The sequence below is a fragment of the Antechinus flavipes genome, chromosome 1 (genome assembly GCF_016432865.1).
Source record: "Antechinus flavipes isolate AdamAnt ecotype Samford, QLD, Australia chromosome 1, AdamAnt_v2, whole genome shotgun sequence".
Lineage (NCBI taxonomy): Eukaryota > Metazoa > Chordata > Mammalia > Dasyuromorphia > Dasyuridae > Antechinus > Antechinus flavipes.
The window spans coordinates 616,552,488-616,572,584 of NC_067398.1; the positions used below are offsets into that span (position 1 = coordinate 616,552,488).

At 34.6% G+C, this 20,097-nt stretch overlaps 1 protein-coding gene across 1 annotated transcript in view; it reads left to right on the forward strand.

Annotated features, from left to right (window-relative positions):
- Positions 1-20,097, forward strand: part of FER1L6 (fer-1 like family member 6) — a 258,649-nt gene that overhangs the window by 223,977 nt on the left and 14,575 nt on the right. The window contains exons 36-39 of the mRNA XM_051971065.1: positions 444-532; positions 3,429-3,527; positions 7,023-7,264; positions 16,602-16,765. Of these exons, the coding sequence (XP_051827025.1) occupies positions 444-532; positions 3,429-3,527; positions 7,023-7,264; positions 16,602-16,765 (594 nt within the window). The remainder of the gene's footprint in view (positions 1-443; positions 533-3,428; positions 3,528-7,022; positions 7,265-16,601; positions 16,766-20,097) is intronic.

A 20,097-nucleotide genomic window follows, 5' to 3' on the forward strand; every position in this document is an offset into this window, starting at 1 on the left:
GAGTCTTCTCATGCTATAAGAATGTGAATGTGTTCCTGAAACTTCTTATTTTCCTGATTAAATTACCTCTAGGGAAAAAATTAGATATTAGGGGAAGTATGCCTACTACAATGTAGTATATTCCCTTTCTCGTATGACTTTTACTCTATGGGATTCAGCTATTTTGTGGTTAATACTTTGTCTTCCCAAAATCTCTCTCTAGAGCAAAAGTCTAATATAAAAATACAAGGGGAGAGATTCATATTGTCCCCTAACAATGCTTTTATAAAGAAATTTCACAGAAAACTAAAATAATACAAGACAATGGCTCTTTCCATTTACTCTCTAATTCTCATTGAACATTTGGAGTTTAATATAATCATTTGGAAAATGCTGATTTGTAAGTGCCTGAGAAGTATTAAACTTAATAGAATGTAAATGGTCTCTGTTCTTTCTTCTGAAAGGGTCGCCTGCAGATGTGGGTAGACATGTTTCCCAAAGATATGCCTCAGCCTGGACCACCTGTTGACATCTCCCCAAGGAAGCCAAAAGGGTAAAGAAACATAGATCCTACCACTAGGAAGAAATCATAATATCATGCTACAAACATTGTGGATGGATTGGTAGATCAGATGGGTTTCTATGAATTGCTAATTAAACTGTTAAAAGCTATTGACCAAGAAAAATGAGATTATCAGCCAATATGTAGCAATAAGATTTTGGATTTTAAGTTCTCAACCATAAAATTAGGGACTTGTAAAATGCAGTATGATATAGTGGGAAAGGCCCTGGATATGGAGAAAGAGGAGTTCACTTCAAATTTTACCCATAATGCTCAGTAACTACATGTCTTGGGTAAGCAACTTATCTATTTCAATTTGTTCAACTGTAAAATGAGAGAGTCAGACTCCAAGATCTCTTCCAGCACTATGATTTTAAGACTAGATTGTCTCTAAGGTCCCTTCCAATTATTCCATGCTTCCAAATTCCATTCCCGCTTTAAGGATCTATAGTTTTAGAATAGCAATGATAAATAGGATTAAAACTGCCAATGATTTAACTTCCCCCTCCTTTAACCTCATATTCTTAAAGAAATTTTACTTACCCTTGGCATAACCCTACTTGATTTTTATTACTACTATTGAAGAGTATCAGCATAGAAAGATTTGCTTTGTTATTTCTAGTACCATGAAAAAAGGCAGGCTCTACCATTTGATTCACTGTGAGATGTTATTCCACTGATGGATTCTAAATTCCTAGCAGAAGTAGCTAGCTGGGACAGTGAATAGAGCACTACACCTGGAATCAGGAAGACTTACCTTCATGATTTCAAATCTGTTCTCAGATACTGGCTGTATAATCCTGGGCAAACCACATAACCCTGTTTGCCTCAGTTTCCTCAAATATAAAATGAGCTGGAGAAGGAAATGGCAAACTACTCCAGTATCTTTGCCAAGAAAACCCCAAATGGGGTCATTGGACATCACTGAAATTAGTCCTCAAAAAATTCCCTGTGTCATGACAAGTTGGATAGGACTGAAAAATGATTGGAAAAACAAATTGTAACTAATAGAGTATTAAGACTAAGAGAAATCTTAGCAACCATTTTGTTCAGAGGTCCTTAAGATAGAGAATCCATGGGTAGATTTCAAAAGAACCATGAATTTGAGTTAGAAAAAAATTATTCATTTTCACTATTTTATGGTTTTCTTTTTAGTCCTGTATATTTTAGTCTATGAATTTAAAAATAACATTATTCTGAGGAGTTGGGCAACATCAAACTGCCAAAGGAGTTAATGACCTCCCCAGAAGATTAATAATTCCTGATTCTTTTTCTAACCTCCCCATTTTCAGAAGAAAAATCATAACAGAAAAAATTAAGTGGCTTATTTCAAGTAATACAGATGGTCTATGGCAATCATAGGGAGGTTGCTATGAATTTAGATCATAAAGTGGGCAGTATTCTAGAGTTTGGAGCTTAAAAAGAACTGAGAGATGACCTGCTCCAATTTCCTTCTTTCACATATGAGGAGAAAAGCTGAGAAGTTATATCATAAGCCCAGAGTTCTACAGATATTAATTAGCAAAGCTAGGATTAAAATGCACATGTTTGGACTTAAAATTCACCATCCTTTCCATTAGACCATACTAATATTTTGTAATGACGGCAACACGGTGGCCAGAAGAGTAGTAAATAGTAGCCAAATCCTCATTCAGAATCTGCTTACTTCTCATAGTGGTAATAGATGGGATAGGAATAGTGGAATGCTGTGACTCCCTGAACCAAATTAAGACAAGTATTTCAGGTGCAGAGGCCATGTATTGAAAAAAATCAACCAATAACTGTGCAAGGGAATTGGTAAGGATATGGTAACCACTTCTCCTCCATGAATATTTTAAAATACCAATAATTTTAAAAAGCAATAATCAAGTGAACTGCATTTGGATTTGAAAGATAAGGATTGAAAGTTCTGGCTCTGTATTTTTATTCCTATGGAATGTTAGACAAAACACATTACCTTTCTCTCCTACTCACCTAAAAAAAAATGACATGATAATAGATGATGTCTAACATGCTTCTATCCTAAGTCCTATAATTCCTAATCAGTCTAACTAATGTGGCTTATTAATAATTATAATTTGGTTTGCTAGAAGTAATATGTTTTAGTAATAAAATATTGTGCTATTAATTAAAGTAATTAACTAAAACATACTATACTAATCATAATTGCATATGATATCATTTATTAATATTACATTAGATAGAGCACTAGGCCCAAAAACCAGAAGACCTGAGTTAAAATCTGGTTTTAGACACTTACTAGGTGACCTAGGCAAGTCATTGCACCTTGTTTACTTCAGTTTCTTAATCTGTAAAATAATCTGAAGAAGGAAATGGCAAACTAGCCCAGTATCTTTGCCAAGAAAACTCCAAAAAGGGTCATAAAGAGCCAGACATGACAAAATGATTAAACAACAACAAAAATTATAGTTAAAAAAAATAGGATTTGTTGATAATATTTTTGTTAGGTTTATGATTATATTTGTGATTCACTTATTAATAATAAATGGTTTATTAAGAAGAATATCAATAAAGACTAGCAATTTAGGGGTCCAGGATTATTGTTTATCAATGCAAGAAACTTTGGTTTGAAAACTCCTGAAACATTGACAATTCACCCGCAATTTATAGTTTCAGGGAATTAATCTGGGACAGAGTTGTGAGGATAAAATGAGCTAACCAATCTAAAGCATTTTGCAACCATTGAAGCATTATATAACTGCTAGCTATTATTACAGGTGGGAATACTGAGTCATTTTGAGTTCTCTCAACTATGTGGAAGAGTTCCTATAAGAAGCTAGGTCTTCTAATTTCAGATCTAGCATTTTCCATCCTATACCATAAAGTCTCTTGTCTATAAGTTAATGCTGACTTGTCCTTATTTCAGTTATGAATTGAGAGTAATAATCTGGAATACAGAAGATGTCATTTTGGAGGATGAAAATATTTTCACAGGACAAAAATCAAGTGATATTTATGTTAAAGGGTAAGTTCATTTAAATAAATGACTATTCTTCCTTTTTTAGTTTTGTTTTGTGCTAAAACAGTTACTAGGAACCTCATAGGAAATATCCTCTTTGAAGACCTGACTATATCCTATTTCTTGAAAAGCCTAAGTGAGATGTTTATTTTTTCAACTTGGTAAAAATATCTAATGAAAATCCTTCCAAGTTATGATAATACAAAGACGCATAGCTGTGTTTGAGGGCAGTTAAGTGGCACAAGTCTGGAGTGAAGAAGAAGAGTTCAAATCCTGCCTCCAATTCTTACTAGCAATATAACTCTGAGCAAGTCACTTAAACATGTTTGTTTTTGTTTTGTCATCTGCAAAATGAGCTAGAGGAGGAATTGAAAAAGTACTCCATTATCTTTATGAAGAAGCCCCAAATAGGGTCACAAAGAATTACACATGACTGAAAATGATTGAACAGCAACAAGATATCCCTATTCAAATTTCCCCAGATTCCTAACCCTGTTGAAATTAGGAAGATAGTCCCATGGCTGATAAAGAAATATTGTATCTTATAATAGGTAATAATGTTCAAATTGGAGCCAGATGGTTTTGTAATATTCTTTTTTTTTAAATTTTGACCTTGGCAGTCATCAACAAACACAAACATTCCATTATACATAGAAAGATAAAGAAGATTATATAAAAAACCAGGAATTTCTATTACATAGACCTTGTTTTTATATGTGTATATTATTAACATAATAGTAACAAAATTGACCTGTTTGTGTCTTTTTCTGAGTTTTGTGTCTCCTTTTGTGTGCATTTTTATGAATAAAGACTTTTTCATCATTCTTTTACACTTTAGTGTAGCAGCTGAAAGCTTATAGAACTTTCCCTGATACTTTGGGAGGAAGTTCAAAGGAGACAAATAATCTTTATCTCAAGCTACACTGAGATGAGCAGCTTCTTTCCTTTACAAAGAAATGAATTAGTATTTTGGAAGTAATTTCATATTTCCATCAAAGGAGGCAAAAGAAAGGTTGATTGTAAGCTCCTTGAGGGCAAGGACTACCTTTTGCCTCCTTTGAATTCCCAGTGCTTAGCACACTGCTTGACATATAGTATGTTTAAAATAAATGTTTCTACATTGATTGATTCTACCTTATGAGTAAGTCATTGTTTCAAGATTCTGATAGAATCAGAATGGAAATATGAAATTACTTCCAAAATTAGATATAACTTGAAGCAGCAAATCAGCTCATTAATTAACAAACAACAATATGCAATTTATGCATCAATTAAAGTAACAAGCTCCATAAAAGGTGTTGAGGATACACAGATGAAACAGAAATATATACAATATATAGATACAATATGTCCATACAAAGACGATAATTTTGTTTTTCAATCATTTCATTTATGTCCAATTCTTCCTACTCCATTTGTGGTTTTCTTGGCAAAAATACTGGAATAATTCACCATTTCTTTCTCCGGTTCATTTCACAGATGAGGAAACTTAGATAAACAAGGTTAAGTGACTTGCTCAGGATCATACAGCAAATAAGTGTCTGGCCAGATTTGAATTCAGGAAGAGTTGAATCTTCCTGATTACAGTCCCAGCATTTTATTCACTGTGCCACATTGCTGCTCTAACCTTAAAAATAGCTATCATTTGGACCAAAGTGTTTTATAAAAAAATTTTTAAATTATCTTATGTGATCATCACAATAACCCTGGAAAATAAGGACTATTATTATCTTCATTTTCTAAGTGAGAAAACGGAGTCATTAAGTGATTTGCCCAGAGTGATAGAATTCATAAAGTATCTGAAGCCCAAGTCTGAACTCAGGTCTTTCTCATTCCAGGTCTAGCATTCTATCCACTCTGCTATCTAGTTGCATAGCTACTAGGAAAGACATTAGCATCTGGAAGAATATGAGATTTGTTTATCACAAAAGCAACATGACAGCAGTAATGATGATGATGATGGTGGTATTATTTACAATCACTTTCTAGTTCTAAAAGACCTTTATTTAGTTTGAATCTTAAGAGTATAAAGTGGTCTAAAATTTGCAAAAAATCCTTTATATATATTATCTTCGCTTTACAATAACCACACGAGGTGGATGCTACAGGTAATATCATTTCCCTTTTACTGGTGAGGAAACTGATACTTGAAAAGTTTAATTGACCTGCCCAGGGTCTCTCATCATGTCACAACAGAGATTCAAACCCAAATCTTCTTCAAACTAAATTTCCTCATTGCATTTGGAGTTAGAAACAGCTTCTAATCCTATCTCTATATCTAACTGTCTGTTCTATGATAACTCAAATGACCTCTTTGTACTTCAGTTTCTTCATTTGTAAATGAGTCAGTGCTCTAGATCTTAAGATCAGCATAGCATCTCGGGAAGGTCATCAGCTGTAATGGGCTGAGGCTTGAGTTGATGCACCGAGGTCCCAAGCCCATGAGGCTAAATAGTAATTGGACCATACTCTATTAATATATATGCTTGGAGAAAGAATGACCCCCCCACCCACTCTTTGTGCAAGTCCTGATGTGTTGTATAGGAAATGATGTTTTTGGTGGGCGGAGGCAAGGGAGTGGAAAGGGAAGCAGAAGGGGAGACTGCTGGCTGGCGTCTTGACATAGCTGCTAGTATTGGCATTGCGACAGCCCTTCAGCTCAGGTCTCTCTCTGCTAGCTGGCTTCCAGTCGCAGCTGCCCATATTGCTATGGCAATCTTCCTTGCCCATATTGCTTTCGCAATCCTTTTTCCACTTCTTCACTTCAATAAAGATTGAAGATTTTTCCCTTAACCTAAATTCCTGACTCCGGCATATTTTAAATACGGGTCATCACAAGCAGCCAAGGTATTATTATCTCATTTTTGTGGATGAGAAAACTGAGGCCCAGAGAGTATAAAAATAAGGAAAACTCAAAGCCTTAAAGCCATTGAGAGTCAGAATGAGCATCCAACTTTTGCAGCATAAATATCACAACTCAGGTCCTAAAAGAGAGAAAAGGTTTAGAGAAGAGCAGACAGAAATATCCAGAGCCCCAGCCTACCCTAGAAAATATGCTCTTCAGTTGAATATATGAACAGGACATAATTGTCACTGCGCCTTTGGATAGTCAAGGCTGTAGAAATTCCCATTTTATTTTGGTTGGAGTAAGGGAGATAAAATGTTTTTTTTTCAAAGGAAAATTCAGTTATATATTTTATAGAATGGTTTGAGATGATCATGTTCAGAGGTCAGCTTGGTAGAATAATGAGCAGATTCTGGGCCTGGAGTCAGGAAAATTTGAGTTCAAAATCCTTGTGATTCATTCCATGTGATCCTGAATAAATCACTCAATCTCTGTATGCCTCAGTTTCTTCAACCATAAAAAAGAGGCACCTACCTCACAGGGTTGATTTTAGGACCAAATGAGATAATATTTTTATGGAACTTAGCACAGTACTTGGCTCATAAACATTTAATAAATGTGTATTCCCCTTACTGTCACTTGTTCTCTTTATGCAGATGGTTAAAAGGTATGGAAGATGATAAGCAGGAGACTGATGTGCATTATAACTCTCTGACTGGAGAGGGTAACTTCAACTGGCGGTTCCTGTTTCCATTTCAGTATCTTCCTGCTGAGAAGCAACTGGTCATTTCCAAAAGGGAAAACATCTTTTCCTTAGAAAAGACAGAGCGGAAAATTCCAGCTGAGCTTGTTCTCCAAGTGTGGGATTTTGAAAGGCTCTCCTCTGATGATTTCCTGGGTAAGCTGACAGACTCACTGATGCACAGAAGCAGACTGAGTCATTAGACAGTGTGGCTATCCCTTGTCTTCCAAAGATTCAACCTGCTCTTCTAAGAGTTTACAATTAGTAGTAGTAATAGACATATATATAGGAAATCATTATGGCATAATGAAAATAGAACTGTTTTTAGTGTTAAGCCTGTGTTCAAGTACCTTTCGATTTGTACTTTGTGATTCTGAATAAGTCACTAAACCTTAGTGATCCAAGCAACTCTCTTAAAACTATATACGATTGAATGATTGTTTATTTGTATTAGCAGAGGGATCATAGAATCACAGACAGGAAAAGAAAGTACTTTAAAATCCAGTCCCCTCATTTTACAATTAAGAAAAATAAGGCCTGGAAAGGTTGTCACTTGCTTAGATAGACACAGATACTAAGTACCTTGCAATCACAGGTTTGGACCAAAAAAGTACAAATTAAAAAAGACAGATTGACTAGAATATCATACGTCTAGTCATATGGGCAGATGGAATATAGATCTCTGATTTCTTCAGCATGATAAACTTCATTAGTGGTGATATCTCCACCTAGACAGAAGTCAGCTTGCTTTTACCCTTTTTAAATAAAGTCCAAAGGAGTTATCTGAGGCACATAGAGCTAAAGACACTTATATAAGATCATATGGCTGAGAAGTTATCAGAAGTAAAATTTGAATCCAAATCTTCCTGACTCAAAGCTTAATGCTCTCTCATCATCATACCTTTATCTTGACTAGTTATGTATTATTTTACTGTTTCCATCTTGCTGTTCTTATTTAATGTTCTTATTAAATATCACATTTATATATTATAGTTTACAAAGATTTTTTAATCAATCAACTCATAAGCATTTCCTAAGTAGCTACTATGTGATGAATGCTGTGCCAGGTGCTGGAGATGCAAAGTTTAAAAATTGAACTATGCTTTTTGTAAGATTTTGAGTTCCAATTTTTTTCCTTCCTTCCCTTTCCTCTCTGAAACAGCAAGCAATCTGATGTAGATTTTACACATACAATCATGTTAAACACATATTAATTATGTTGTGAAATAAAAATCATAAGAAAATTGGAAAAAAACATAAGGAAAAAAATGAAAATAGTTTGGTTCAATCCATACTCAGTCTTCATAGGTCTTTCTCTGCATATGGATGACATTTTCTTTCATATGTCTATTGCAATTGTCTTGGATCACTGTATTGCTAAGAAGAGCTAAGTCTAATAAGATAGTTGATCTTCATATAGTAACATTGCTGTTACTATATACAAATTTCTCCTGGTTCTGCTCACTTCACTCAGTGAAACACAAGGTTTTGCAAGGGTGAATGTTGAAAACTATCTTTGTATATAAAATATAAAGTTATTATTATTTTTAAAAACAAAAAGTAAAGGACGGGACCAAAAAATCCTAATGGGGACACATGGGATTGAATTTCTGTTATGTCAGTTGTGTTGTGATTAATTTAAATGTAAATAATTCCTAAGCAAGTTTGTCTGTATATATAATCAAAGTTAGATTTTTAATAAAATACTCTAAAGGGAAATCAAAAGCTTTAAAAAAAAGATTAAAAAATGGAAGGCCAAGTATAAAGAATAGCAGATAGGCCAGTTTTTCTTGAATATTGAGTGCATAAGAGGAAGCAATTAGTCTGAAAAAATAAACAATCAGACCCTGGGACAGCTGCACTCCAAATTGGGCTTTGAAGTATAAAATATGTAATGTTGGAGCCAAAAGGTGAACTATGAAATCATCTAAGACAATGCCTTCATTTTAGTAAGGATGCCTCAGAGAAATTAAGGAACATTTAATCAGTTAGTAGAAACCTGAGTCCATGGAAATGATAATTACTAAATATATAATGGAAGATATTAAATGTACTCGTTTTTGGAAAGTTTTAAAAATTGAAGAGCTTTCTGCCTGCTGGGAGAGGGCAATTTTGAAGGAAGTTTAATTTAGTTCAATGTTTATCTTGCTCCACATGCAAGATCCGTACTAGGGACTGAGGATTCAGTAATTGTTGTGACATTGACCCTGATTTCTAAGAGCTAATAATCTAAAAGAAAGAAAATATATATGTGTATATACAGATATACACACATATATATGTATATATGTACATATATACATATACACACATATATACGTATATATGCATATATACATATACACACATATATACGTATATATGTGTATATATATATACGTATATATGTGTGTATATCTGTATATATGTATCTATGTGTATATATATTCACATACATACATATATATACACATATATGTATATATATACACACATATATGTATATATATACACACATATATATACATACATATATATACGTATATATGTGTATATATATATATATGTGTATATATATGTATGTATGTGAATATATATACACATAGATACATATATCTGTATACAAAGATATATGTATGTATATTCATGAAAAATAAAGAAGTCTTAGCAAAGCACTATTGGAAAAGAGATTATGTGGTTAGAGAAAACTTCTTTAAATTGAGAGGAAGGGAGGAATAAGCTGATCTATATGGCAACTTCCATCTACAGATCTGTTCCAAGGTAGCCAAGGTTAAATGCCAATTACCCTAGTCCAAACATATATAACCATGAGCCACAACTGGTTGGAGTAGAAGCATTGACTGTGGTTTTCCAAAACAAGAGCATAAGAGCTTATTAGCAGGTTGGAAAAATGATTTATAAGGCCCTGGAAGATCTGAGAAATTGTGCTGAACTTTGTGATCAATAGCAATTTAGACTTTTCCTAGAAAATATCCAAAACAAAATTTTAAAATGAGACTGTCCCAAACATTTCATAAGATCCTATTTCTAAAATCCCCCTACAGGTAAAATGAGATTGTAGAAAAAAGCCTAGGCAATGGTCCAGATTCAAATTCTGCTACATACACTAAATAATAATCATGAGCAAGTCACTTTAACAATAGTAAAATAGCAAATAAAGAAAATAATACTTGAATTACCTATCTCAATTAACTTTGCACATCTTAAAGGATCATATAATTGTGAATTATTATTTGAGGAATTAGTTGAATTTTTTTTATTGAAAGAATTGTTCCAAAGACCTCTTTAAAAAAAAAGAATCATGAAATTAAACTTACACTCAAACTCATTGGTAACTAATTATAGTTTTGACATTTCTGCAGTGGTATCCTAGTGTCCACAGTGCTAAAACTGAAGAAACAAGCTAAGGAAAATGAAAGATGGGTTGGTTGTTGTTTTAAAGTTAGAAGAGAGTGATGGCAGAAAGGATAGACAGGGTGCTACACAACAGAAAAAAAAAAAAAACTAATTCTTAGTTTGCTTCTATTCTCTCTGCCAAGGAGAATGCTCCTTTAAACTAAAATGACTAATGAGATAAAACCTACAAGAAGCTGGGAGGCACACCATAAGAAAGCACTTAGCTATAGTTTAGGTCACCAATCCTAGATAAACTACATATGACCCACTGATCTTGTGACAGATTCACTACTCCCCAGTTTTCTGATGTATTCTATGTCTTAGGTCTTCCAGCAGTTTTTATTACAGTCTATTGTGCAAGTCTCATCCCAGGTATACATGACACAAGGGAACACCAACACTGAAAAAGTACCCACTGCTTGATAGTCTTGTCAAAATCTATCTGGTTTTTTTTTTTTGTTGTTTGTTTGTTTGTTTGTTTGTTTTTTGGTGCAAGATAATTGGGGTTAAGTGACTTGCCCAGTGTCATACAGATGGTAATGTCTAAGGTTGTATTTGAACTCACGTCCTCCTGACTTGAGTTCCAACTAACCAAAGGGTTGGTGCTTTGACCACTGTATAACCTAATTACCCCATTCATCTGTCCTATTACCCTTCTTTCTAACTACATAGATAGCTCCATAGAATAAAAATTTGTTTAAAACTGCTGGCAAAATTTTGGTTCACAGCTACTTTTCTAAGTTGTTGGTCTGAGAAGAAAAGGGATCTAGTGCCTCATTAGGGTGTTTACCAGTACCTGCTGTCTTCCTATTTTTATTTTTATTAATAGCCCTGCCTTCCCAACTGTGGCAAGATGATTTTAAAAAGTGATTTTTCCAAATTTTAATTAATGTTGCAGCTCTTTTCCAAAATGTTTCCATTTGACCAACATTTCCCAAAGACCAAAGAGCCCAGTTGTTGCTGCATTGTTTTTTACTTATGTCCAACTCTTTGTGTCCCCATTTAGGTTTCTTTTTGGCAAAGATATTGGAGTAGTTTGCTATTTCCTTCTCTATCTTATTTTACACATGAGGAACTAAGGCAAACAGAGTTAAATGATTTGCCCAAAATCATACAGCCAATTAATGTTTGGGGCTAGATTTGAACTCAGGATTCTAAGCCCAATTCTCCTTAGGGCTACCTCACCACCTTCAGGGGCTGGAAGTTAAGGGTAAATTGTTTCTCATGGACATGCCACAGGCTTGCTATGAATTTTCCTTCTTATTGTTGGGTATCTTCAATCCGCCTCTGTTTGCTGCTGCTGTGACCTCCAACATGTCAGATGCTCATGCTATTCTTTATTCATCATTGCATTACTCATCAGTCCACTTGCTCTGGATAATTTCCTCAATGTCATCTCTGTTCATTTTTCTGTTTCAATATCCTGTCAATGTTACTATTTTATCAAGTCTCATCTGAGCATTTACTTGCCTTTCCTGAAATGTACAGAATCTTTCAGTTGACTGTGACTCGCACACTTAATTAAAGGGGTCTTAATTTTTTTTAAGAATCATTAACAAAATTGCTTAATTAAAATGAGACCTAATCCTGCCACAAGACTGTGTGCTGAACTTTCCTACATCTTAACATATGCCATGTGTTCCAGATAATTCCTCATGGTCTCTAAGGCAGATTGAAGTTCAAGTGGTTTGTCCCTGAACTCCTTGGAATTAATTTTTCATTTAACTTTTAACACCTGAGAGTCCCTATGTAATGTATAATTACATTATAACTATTTTATTACCATCATCTACAAGCCTAGTATTAAATCAAAATATGATCTGGTACTTACCATTTTCCCCAGGTACTTAACCTATATTTCAAACATTTCAATATCCATTTCTTCACAATTTGAAAAGAAGCCTTCCCTTGACTATACTATAGAATCTAGCTTCTACCTTCTCACTCTTGTCCCTTCTATTGCTAAACTTCTTAAAAATGCTATTACACCTAGTGTACTTTCCCAAACATTGCTCAACTCCTTGTGATCTGGCTTCTGTCTCCACCTTTCAAATGAAATTATTCTCTCAATAGTCACAATGACCCCTTAACTCCAAACCAAGGCTTTCATTTTTTCAGTCCTCATCTTCTTTACCTCTCTACAACTTTTGAAACTGTTGACTACCCCCCTTCCTCTTGGATATTCTTTCCTCTCTTGGTTTTAGACACACCATGATCACCTCGGTCTTCCTACCTTTTTAACAACTCCTTTTGTTGTTATTATTCTCCTTATTTTGGTTATTCTGAAAACCATTGGGAAGGTATTTGTCTTTGGGCCCTCTTCTCTCCTCTCCTTTGTTCCTTCTCCTTCTTTTTCCACCTCTATCATCTCTTTCTTTCTTCCCTTCTCATTCCTCCTTTTCTTCTTTTTCATCAATTCCCCTTCTTTCCTCTTCTCTTCCTTTTCTCCTCTCTCTACAGTCTTTCATCTTTTTTTACTCACTCCCCTCAACTATCACTTCTCTGAAATTGATCTAATCCTGATTTCTCTTTTTACTTCTAAACTTGTATTATTATTCCTTCAATATTGTGGGGGTTAGAGACATAGCACCCTTGTGACCTGGAAAATCTAGGTAAAAAATTTTGGCCTCCCTTCTTATCAGAGAAGGTCTGAAATTTTTCTTTTTCATTTATGGGATGTGTACAGTACCCTATTGTAAAATTTGTGTTAAGCATTTGGTCATAGGCTCTGTGTCACGTAGGTTCTGAAAAACTCCCCCAAAATTTCTATTTACTGTCATATGCCAACCTATAATATATTGAAACCACAATATGGAAAGTCGTGACAAGGAAGGAATAACTATATTTCTAACTTCTTATGGGACATATTCACTTATATGTCCTATAGGCATTTCAGATAAGCCCTTTATCTTCCCTCTTAAGCACTACCTTCTTCTGCACCAAACCTAAACAAAACCAAATAGGAAGTGCAGAACTATGTGCCTTAGCTTCTCCTACATGGTATATGTCAAACAGAGATTATATTTGTTCCCAGAAATACTGAGGAATCAATGGAGTTTATTGAGTAGGGGACTGACATGTTTTACCTGTACTTTAGGAAACATTATTTTGACAGCTGTGAGAGAATGGTTTGGAGGAAGGGAAATCTGCACCACCCTAGCTGACTTGTGATTGTGAATTCATGTTTGACCTCTACTCTGAATTAGTATTTTTTCAAACATAGAGACAGGAAAGGATTTCAGAAAAGGTAGGCAGTGCAGTAAAAAAGACCACTAGCCTAGGAGCCATGGTGTAAATGTTTAATAACCAGCTAGGGGGAAATGCATGAGGGGCAAACTTTTAAGTTTAATGTGCATGTTTGATATTTTCTCTATCACTTTTAAAATTCTAGACAATCAGTAAAATAAGAAATCAAGGCCTGATTTGTAGTATTTATAGTTATAAAATTGAACAATCTTTTTACAAGCCAATTCTGACTGATAGCCAGAATACCTGAGTCTGCCATTTATTAAGCAGATTGTGCCTTATTGTGCAAAAATATCTCTTTGGGACCCTCAGTTTCCTTATTTGTAAAAAGCACACAATAACATTACTACTTCACAAAGTTATTATGAGGATCAAATGAGATAATCAGAATGTGACAGATGGTATGGTATGGGAAGGAGGGGCAAAGATTGATATTGTTGGATCTACCTGCACCTGGCTCCTTACCTGTCATTCCCCAATCTGCAGGATGCAGTGGGCTGTCATATATTTAGATAATTAATTAGCCAGCTGTGGGTAATTTGACCACCAGATGGCATCAACCTTAAGCCATCAACTTTATAATTGTGGCTGTTCTCCCTTATCTGGATGCAGTCCAGCTGGAAACATGTGTCTTTTAAAATTCAGTGTCCAGAACTACATCTAGTACTTAAAATTGATCTGAACAGTGTGCAGTGAAATAGGATTATTACCTCCCTTGCTCAAGATACTAAATGTCCTTCAGTAATGCCTAAAACTGCAGTAGCGTTTTAGGAAGTCACAGGACACTGTTGACTTCTGGTAATAATAGCTAACATTTATTTAATGCTTACTATGTGCAAGGCACTGTGTAAAGTATTTTGTTGCCTCATTTGCTCCTCAAAATAATCCTGGGAGGTAGGTACTATTCTTATTCTTATTCCAATTTTTCAAGTGAGGAAATTGAGGCAAACAAGTTATGTGACTTGTCCAAGCTCATACAACTACTATCTGAGGTAAGATGTGAATTTATTTATTACTGACTTTAAGACCAAAATTCTATTGATTATATTACCTAGTTGCCCCAGTGAGCTTGCATTTAACCAAAATCCTAGCTCTTTTCATGTAGTCACTTTGCTAATCATATTTCCTTCTGTATCAATGGAGTTGATTTTGTGAATCTAAGTTTAACACTGCCTGACTGCCCGATTTCGACCTATTCATTGCTCTCCTATCCCTTATGCCAATGTCTCTTTGGATCAGGATTCTGTAATCTAGTGTGCTAGCTGTCTCTCCAAACTTTTCATCGGTTACAAATTTACTAATCTTCCAAGTCATAAATTGAAATATTGAGCAGAATAGGACCAAAGACAAAGGCCTTAGAGACCGCACTAGAGACTTCCTTTCAGGTTGCCACTGATCCAAAGATCATTTTATTTTATCAGTCAGCCAATTCCATAAAACCATGGAATGTCAAACATGATACAAGAGCACCATAGATACTTTGCTGACTGCCTTGAAGAAAGCCACATGATATTCCCATGATCTGTTAGTCTAGTAACTCTGTCAAAAAAGGAAATGAAGCAAATCTGGAATGATTTGTTCTTAAGCTTATTGTGGCTTATAGTGCTCAACATCTTTTCTTTTGAACTTCTCACAAATCAGATGTAAGCTACCCTCTAACACCTAAAGGGCTATACAAATAGAAGATATTATTTTTCACACATTTATAGTGAATCTTGAAGGATCACCAGAATAGGATCCACAGTATAGAACTATGGGATATCTTACTGGGGAAAGTTGGCTACTTTCCTTTAACCTGTACAACCTTTAGACCATGTTGTACTCTTTAAAGAACCTGTAGAGTAATTTTTTATGTTCTTTAGAAGGAGAAAAGAAAATTGAAGCAGCTGAAATACTTTACAGAAGTTGTGGAGTGGTATTCATACTTGAAAATCATGTTCCTCAAAGTTTTGTAGAGGTGGCAATCACATTTATCCTTACAGCACTGACTTAAAGCCAATACCTAACATAGAGCTTTTTGAATGAATGAAATCATTTGAAGACCTCTGTTTTAAGCTAAGTGATGTGGTGGTTAGAATTCTGAACTTGGAGTGAGTAGAACCTGAGTCTGAATCATTCATCAAATATTTATTAGCTATATTCTCTTGATATAGGACACAAAATTCATAAGAGGGGAAGACTGACTTGCCAACTATTCTAATTATAAAGGTAAATGTAAGGAGCCTGGTCTATTCTATCCTGATAGGCCAATTGTAGTGACACAGAGACTCTGAAAGAATACTAAAATATTGAAGTGAAGAGAAACCTATGCCAACTTGGTTATTAATGGGTTTTATTAGTATTAATTGGATTGATTAGGAGAATCTGTCTGCTCATGAATGCAACTCCTAGCAGCAGGAGAACAGAATGGCAGATCACCACACCACACCAACATCAGAGCATCCTAGGTATTAGAAACAAAACAGAGAAGGCATGGTGCCAGAGATAGCCCAAGGTTGTATGCAAGTATTCTCATAAGGAAATTGGAACTTCTTTTGCTTTTTACATTTACTTAAGGTACTTTTACACTTTTCTGTGGAGTCATAGGTCACATTTCACGGTCTGGCTACTATTATATATCTGGCCAGTTCATTAATGATCAGTCTCAGTTTGCTCGTCTGTAAAATTAGAATAAGAAACATAGCATCAATCTTCCAAAATTTTTGCAATGATCAAATGAGATTTTAAAAATATGAATATACATACATATGTGTGTATGCATACATACATATATAAACACACACATGTCAAGTGTTATATGCATTAATTTTTATTATTGTTGTGACTAAATGATATGGTTTTTCCTTTCTAGGCTCTCTAGAAATGAACCTTAATGGCTTCCCTCGAGCAGCCAAATCTGCCAAGGCCTGTGATCTTCCCAAATCTGGCAAGTGGAGTGAGGAAGACAAAATATCAATATTCCAACAGAAGCGGGTGAGGGGCTGGTGGCCTTTTGTCAAAGCAGGAGAGCTCACTGTAAGTAAATGAAGGAGAATTTTACATAAATCTTAGTCCCTGAGGGAAACATTCATACTGGGAATTCCCATGCTATTTAAATTAGAGGTCTGGACAAGAATTTTTTTTTTGACAATTCAATGTATTTTAGTTAATTATATAATGCTGGAGAAACTGAGGCAGGAGAGAGATTAGAGAGTTTTTAATATCTTATTAATGGGAGAGTAAGATTGACTGGACAGGACTCTTGTCTCAAATTATCCAGTCAGACAGAGATAAAGATATACTGAGACCAAGGAATCCATGTTGGTCCCAGGGCTGGAGGAGACTATCATCCCAAAGAATCCAGTGTCCAGCATACAGCTGCCAGCCGCCAGACTCCAGCAATGAATGGAGGAACCCTAACTTCTTAAATACCTGTTCTCTAAACAAAGAAAGGGGTAAGAAGTGAGGGAAAACCTCTATCAGGGTAGGGAGGCCATAAATCCTAGAAAACCCAGAGACAGGATGTCTGAATACAAAGAAGTAAAGATATCAATGAGATATCTTGAAATATTTTAGAGGGAAATTGTAAATCCTTGAGGACAGAAAAGAGTCAGGAGGCCTACTCTCTTGTTTATCTTGCTAATTTATAATCTTTGAACAAATAGTTCTCAGTCTTACTGGCTCAGAGGGGGATTTACAACTAAAGAGATTGAGACAGAACAGTTAAGGAAACTGAGACAAGGGAAACTCATACAGGGAAACTGAGTCAGGACAGTTAAAGAGAACTGTGGCATAACAATTAGTTATCTTGGAGACAGTCTGAATCCATTTTTACTCTGTGTAAGTTTACCTTAAGACCCCTAGTTTTAAACCCAATGAAAAATTATTGGGCAATACTTGAATTTACCCTTGAATAAATAATTGAATGTACAATTGTACTACAATTAGCTTATCATATTATCCACAAGGGCTAAGGGAAGGGTAAAAATAAAATACGAAAAAAAAAATGTCTTTTAAAAATTTTCCCCAGACACCCAGAGAGAAGACTGTGAGAACTGAATAGTGGTTCAAATATAGCCTTTTCACTCTTTTTGTTGTTGTTTGCTTGTATTTTACTTTGCTTCTCTTTTTTTTTTTTTATTGAGGCATGATAATAATATAAATATGTACACATATATTAGATTTAACATGTATTTCTACCATATTTAACATATATTGGACTACTTGCCATCTAGAGGAGAGCATGGGAAAGGGGAGGGGTGGAATAGGAACACAGAGTTTTGCAAGGGCTAATGTTGAAGAATTGTCCACTGTTTTGAAAAATAAAAAGTTTCAATTTTAAAGAAATTTCCCAGGCTGGTAATAACTTGTAATTTATAACAGGAAAATCTTTATCCATTATTGGGATGGTAGAAGTTTGGTTTAGTGAAAGGAATTTTGGCTTTGAATTTTAAAGGTCTGCTTTTAACTCTCAGCTTTGTCATTTCTTAAGGTTTGTGTCCTTGGAACAAGTTACTTATTAGTATATACTTCAGCTTCAATACTTGTAAAATAGGAGTGGTAATTCTTCCCCTTTCAACTTCATAGGGCTATTTTGAAGTTCTCACAATATATAATGCATGTAAAAGGCTTTATACATCTCCTGGGTTGCCCCAGAAGGTAGTGAGCTTATAATTACTGGATCTTTAAGTGAAATTTGGATTGATGATCCATTAAAGATGTTTTAGAAAGGATATTTAAGTACAGTTTGGGCTAGATGACTTTGGAGGTCTCTTTTGTAATTTTACTAGGTGAAATATTCTATTATTATTAGTTATAATTATTACTATTACTACTACTAGTACTGCTCTCATTTTGAATCTAGACAATAGGCAGTCTTCATTTACTTTGTTTTTTGCTGTGTAAATAATTGAGCTAAAGTCCTTTGAATGATTATAGATCTCATTGAGGAAGTTCTACAAAGTTCTAGGATTTGATGTAATTAGCCCAATGTTCTAGGGAATTTATGTCAACTGTAACGCATTTAAGACAAGAAATTTTAGAAGATAAATTATATTTGAAATATCATCCAAGAAATTAATGATTTAAAAAAAATAAAATGGATAGAACATGCAATAAAAGCAAGGGATAACCCACTTATGTTTTCCATGGTATCCTTACAACATTGAAACTTAACAAAATATCTTAAAATAGTAGTTCTTAAAGTTTTTTGCTTTATATCCATTTGTACACCTAAAAAATTATTGAGGGACTCCAAAGAGTTTTTGTTCATATAATATTTCTATCTAAATTTACCATATTTAAAAATTGGATAATTTTAAAAAATATCTACTAATTAATTTAAAGTAACAAAAATAAACACATTACATGTTAATAAAAATAACACATGTTAATGAAAAAATATTTTCCAAAAAACATTTTCAGTGAATTTAATGAGAAGAGTGACATTTTTATATATTTTTGAAATTTTCTTTAATGTCACACTTAGTAGAAGACAGGTGGATTCTCATATCTGCTTCTATATTCAATCTGTTACAGTTTGTTGTTTTGGCTGAAATATATGAAAAATTCTGGTCTCACACAGATATGTTGCTGGAAAAGGGAGAAGCATTTTAATAAGCAAATTGCATCATATCTTTATTATTACAATAGCTTTGACTGAGAGTATCCCTGTGTGGGCCCAGAGACCACACTTTGAGAAGTGTTGCTCTTTAATATTGAGTAGATTCCCCATGTTAGACTCATGAAAGCACATAAGCAAGAATACCACAGGAATGACCTGCATGGATAGTTTGTGATTCCATTGATGGAAATGTTCAGGGGTGAGATACCCTAACAGCAGTGGGGGTCCCCAAGCCAGTGTCATGGGTTTTGTAAAAGAATTTTCAGTCCTAATCTCCAAAGAAGATTTGGTAAAATGGGTTTTCACTGAGAAGCTCTTTCTCTCAGTGGGCATCTTCCTGATTAGGAAGATAGCAAAGATTAGAATGCAGAGTTTTGATTTTATTTAGCTTTCTAGGGAGCGATTTGAAGGGCTAATTTCCAAATCAATGAAGGTGGTGATTATTCCCCAGGCCAGAGTGATTCCCAGATCAATTGGAGGTGGGAGTTTCCCATGGGAACCAAGTAGGAGGGTGAGGATCATTTAAGAATTTTCCCACAGGTCCAGAGGAATTGAGATTCATTGTTTTTCTAATCCAGGCCCACTCCGCCTTCCAAAGATCAGGGGGACTCAGAATCCTATTACATCAGAAGAAATATATTGATGAGATCCAAAATCCATTGGAAGGATTATTTTCAGATGTATAAGGAACAATGTGGGTGTGAATTGTGTAACTTATTTTCATTTATGTCTAATGCTTCATGAG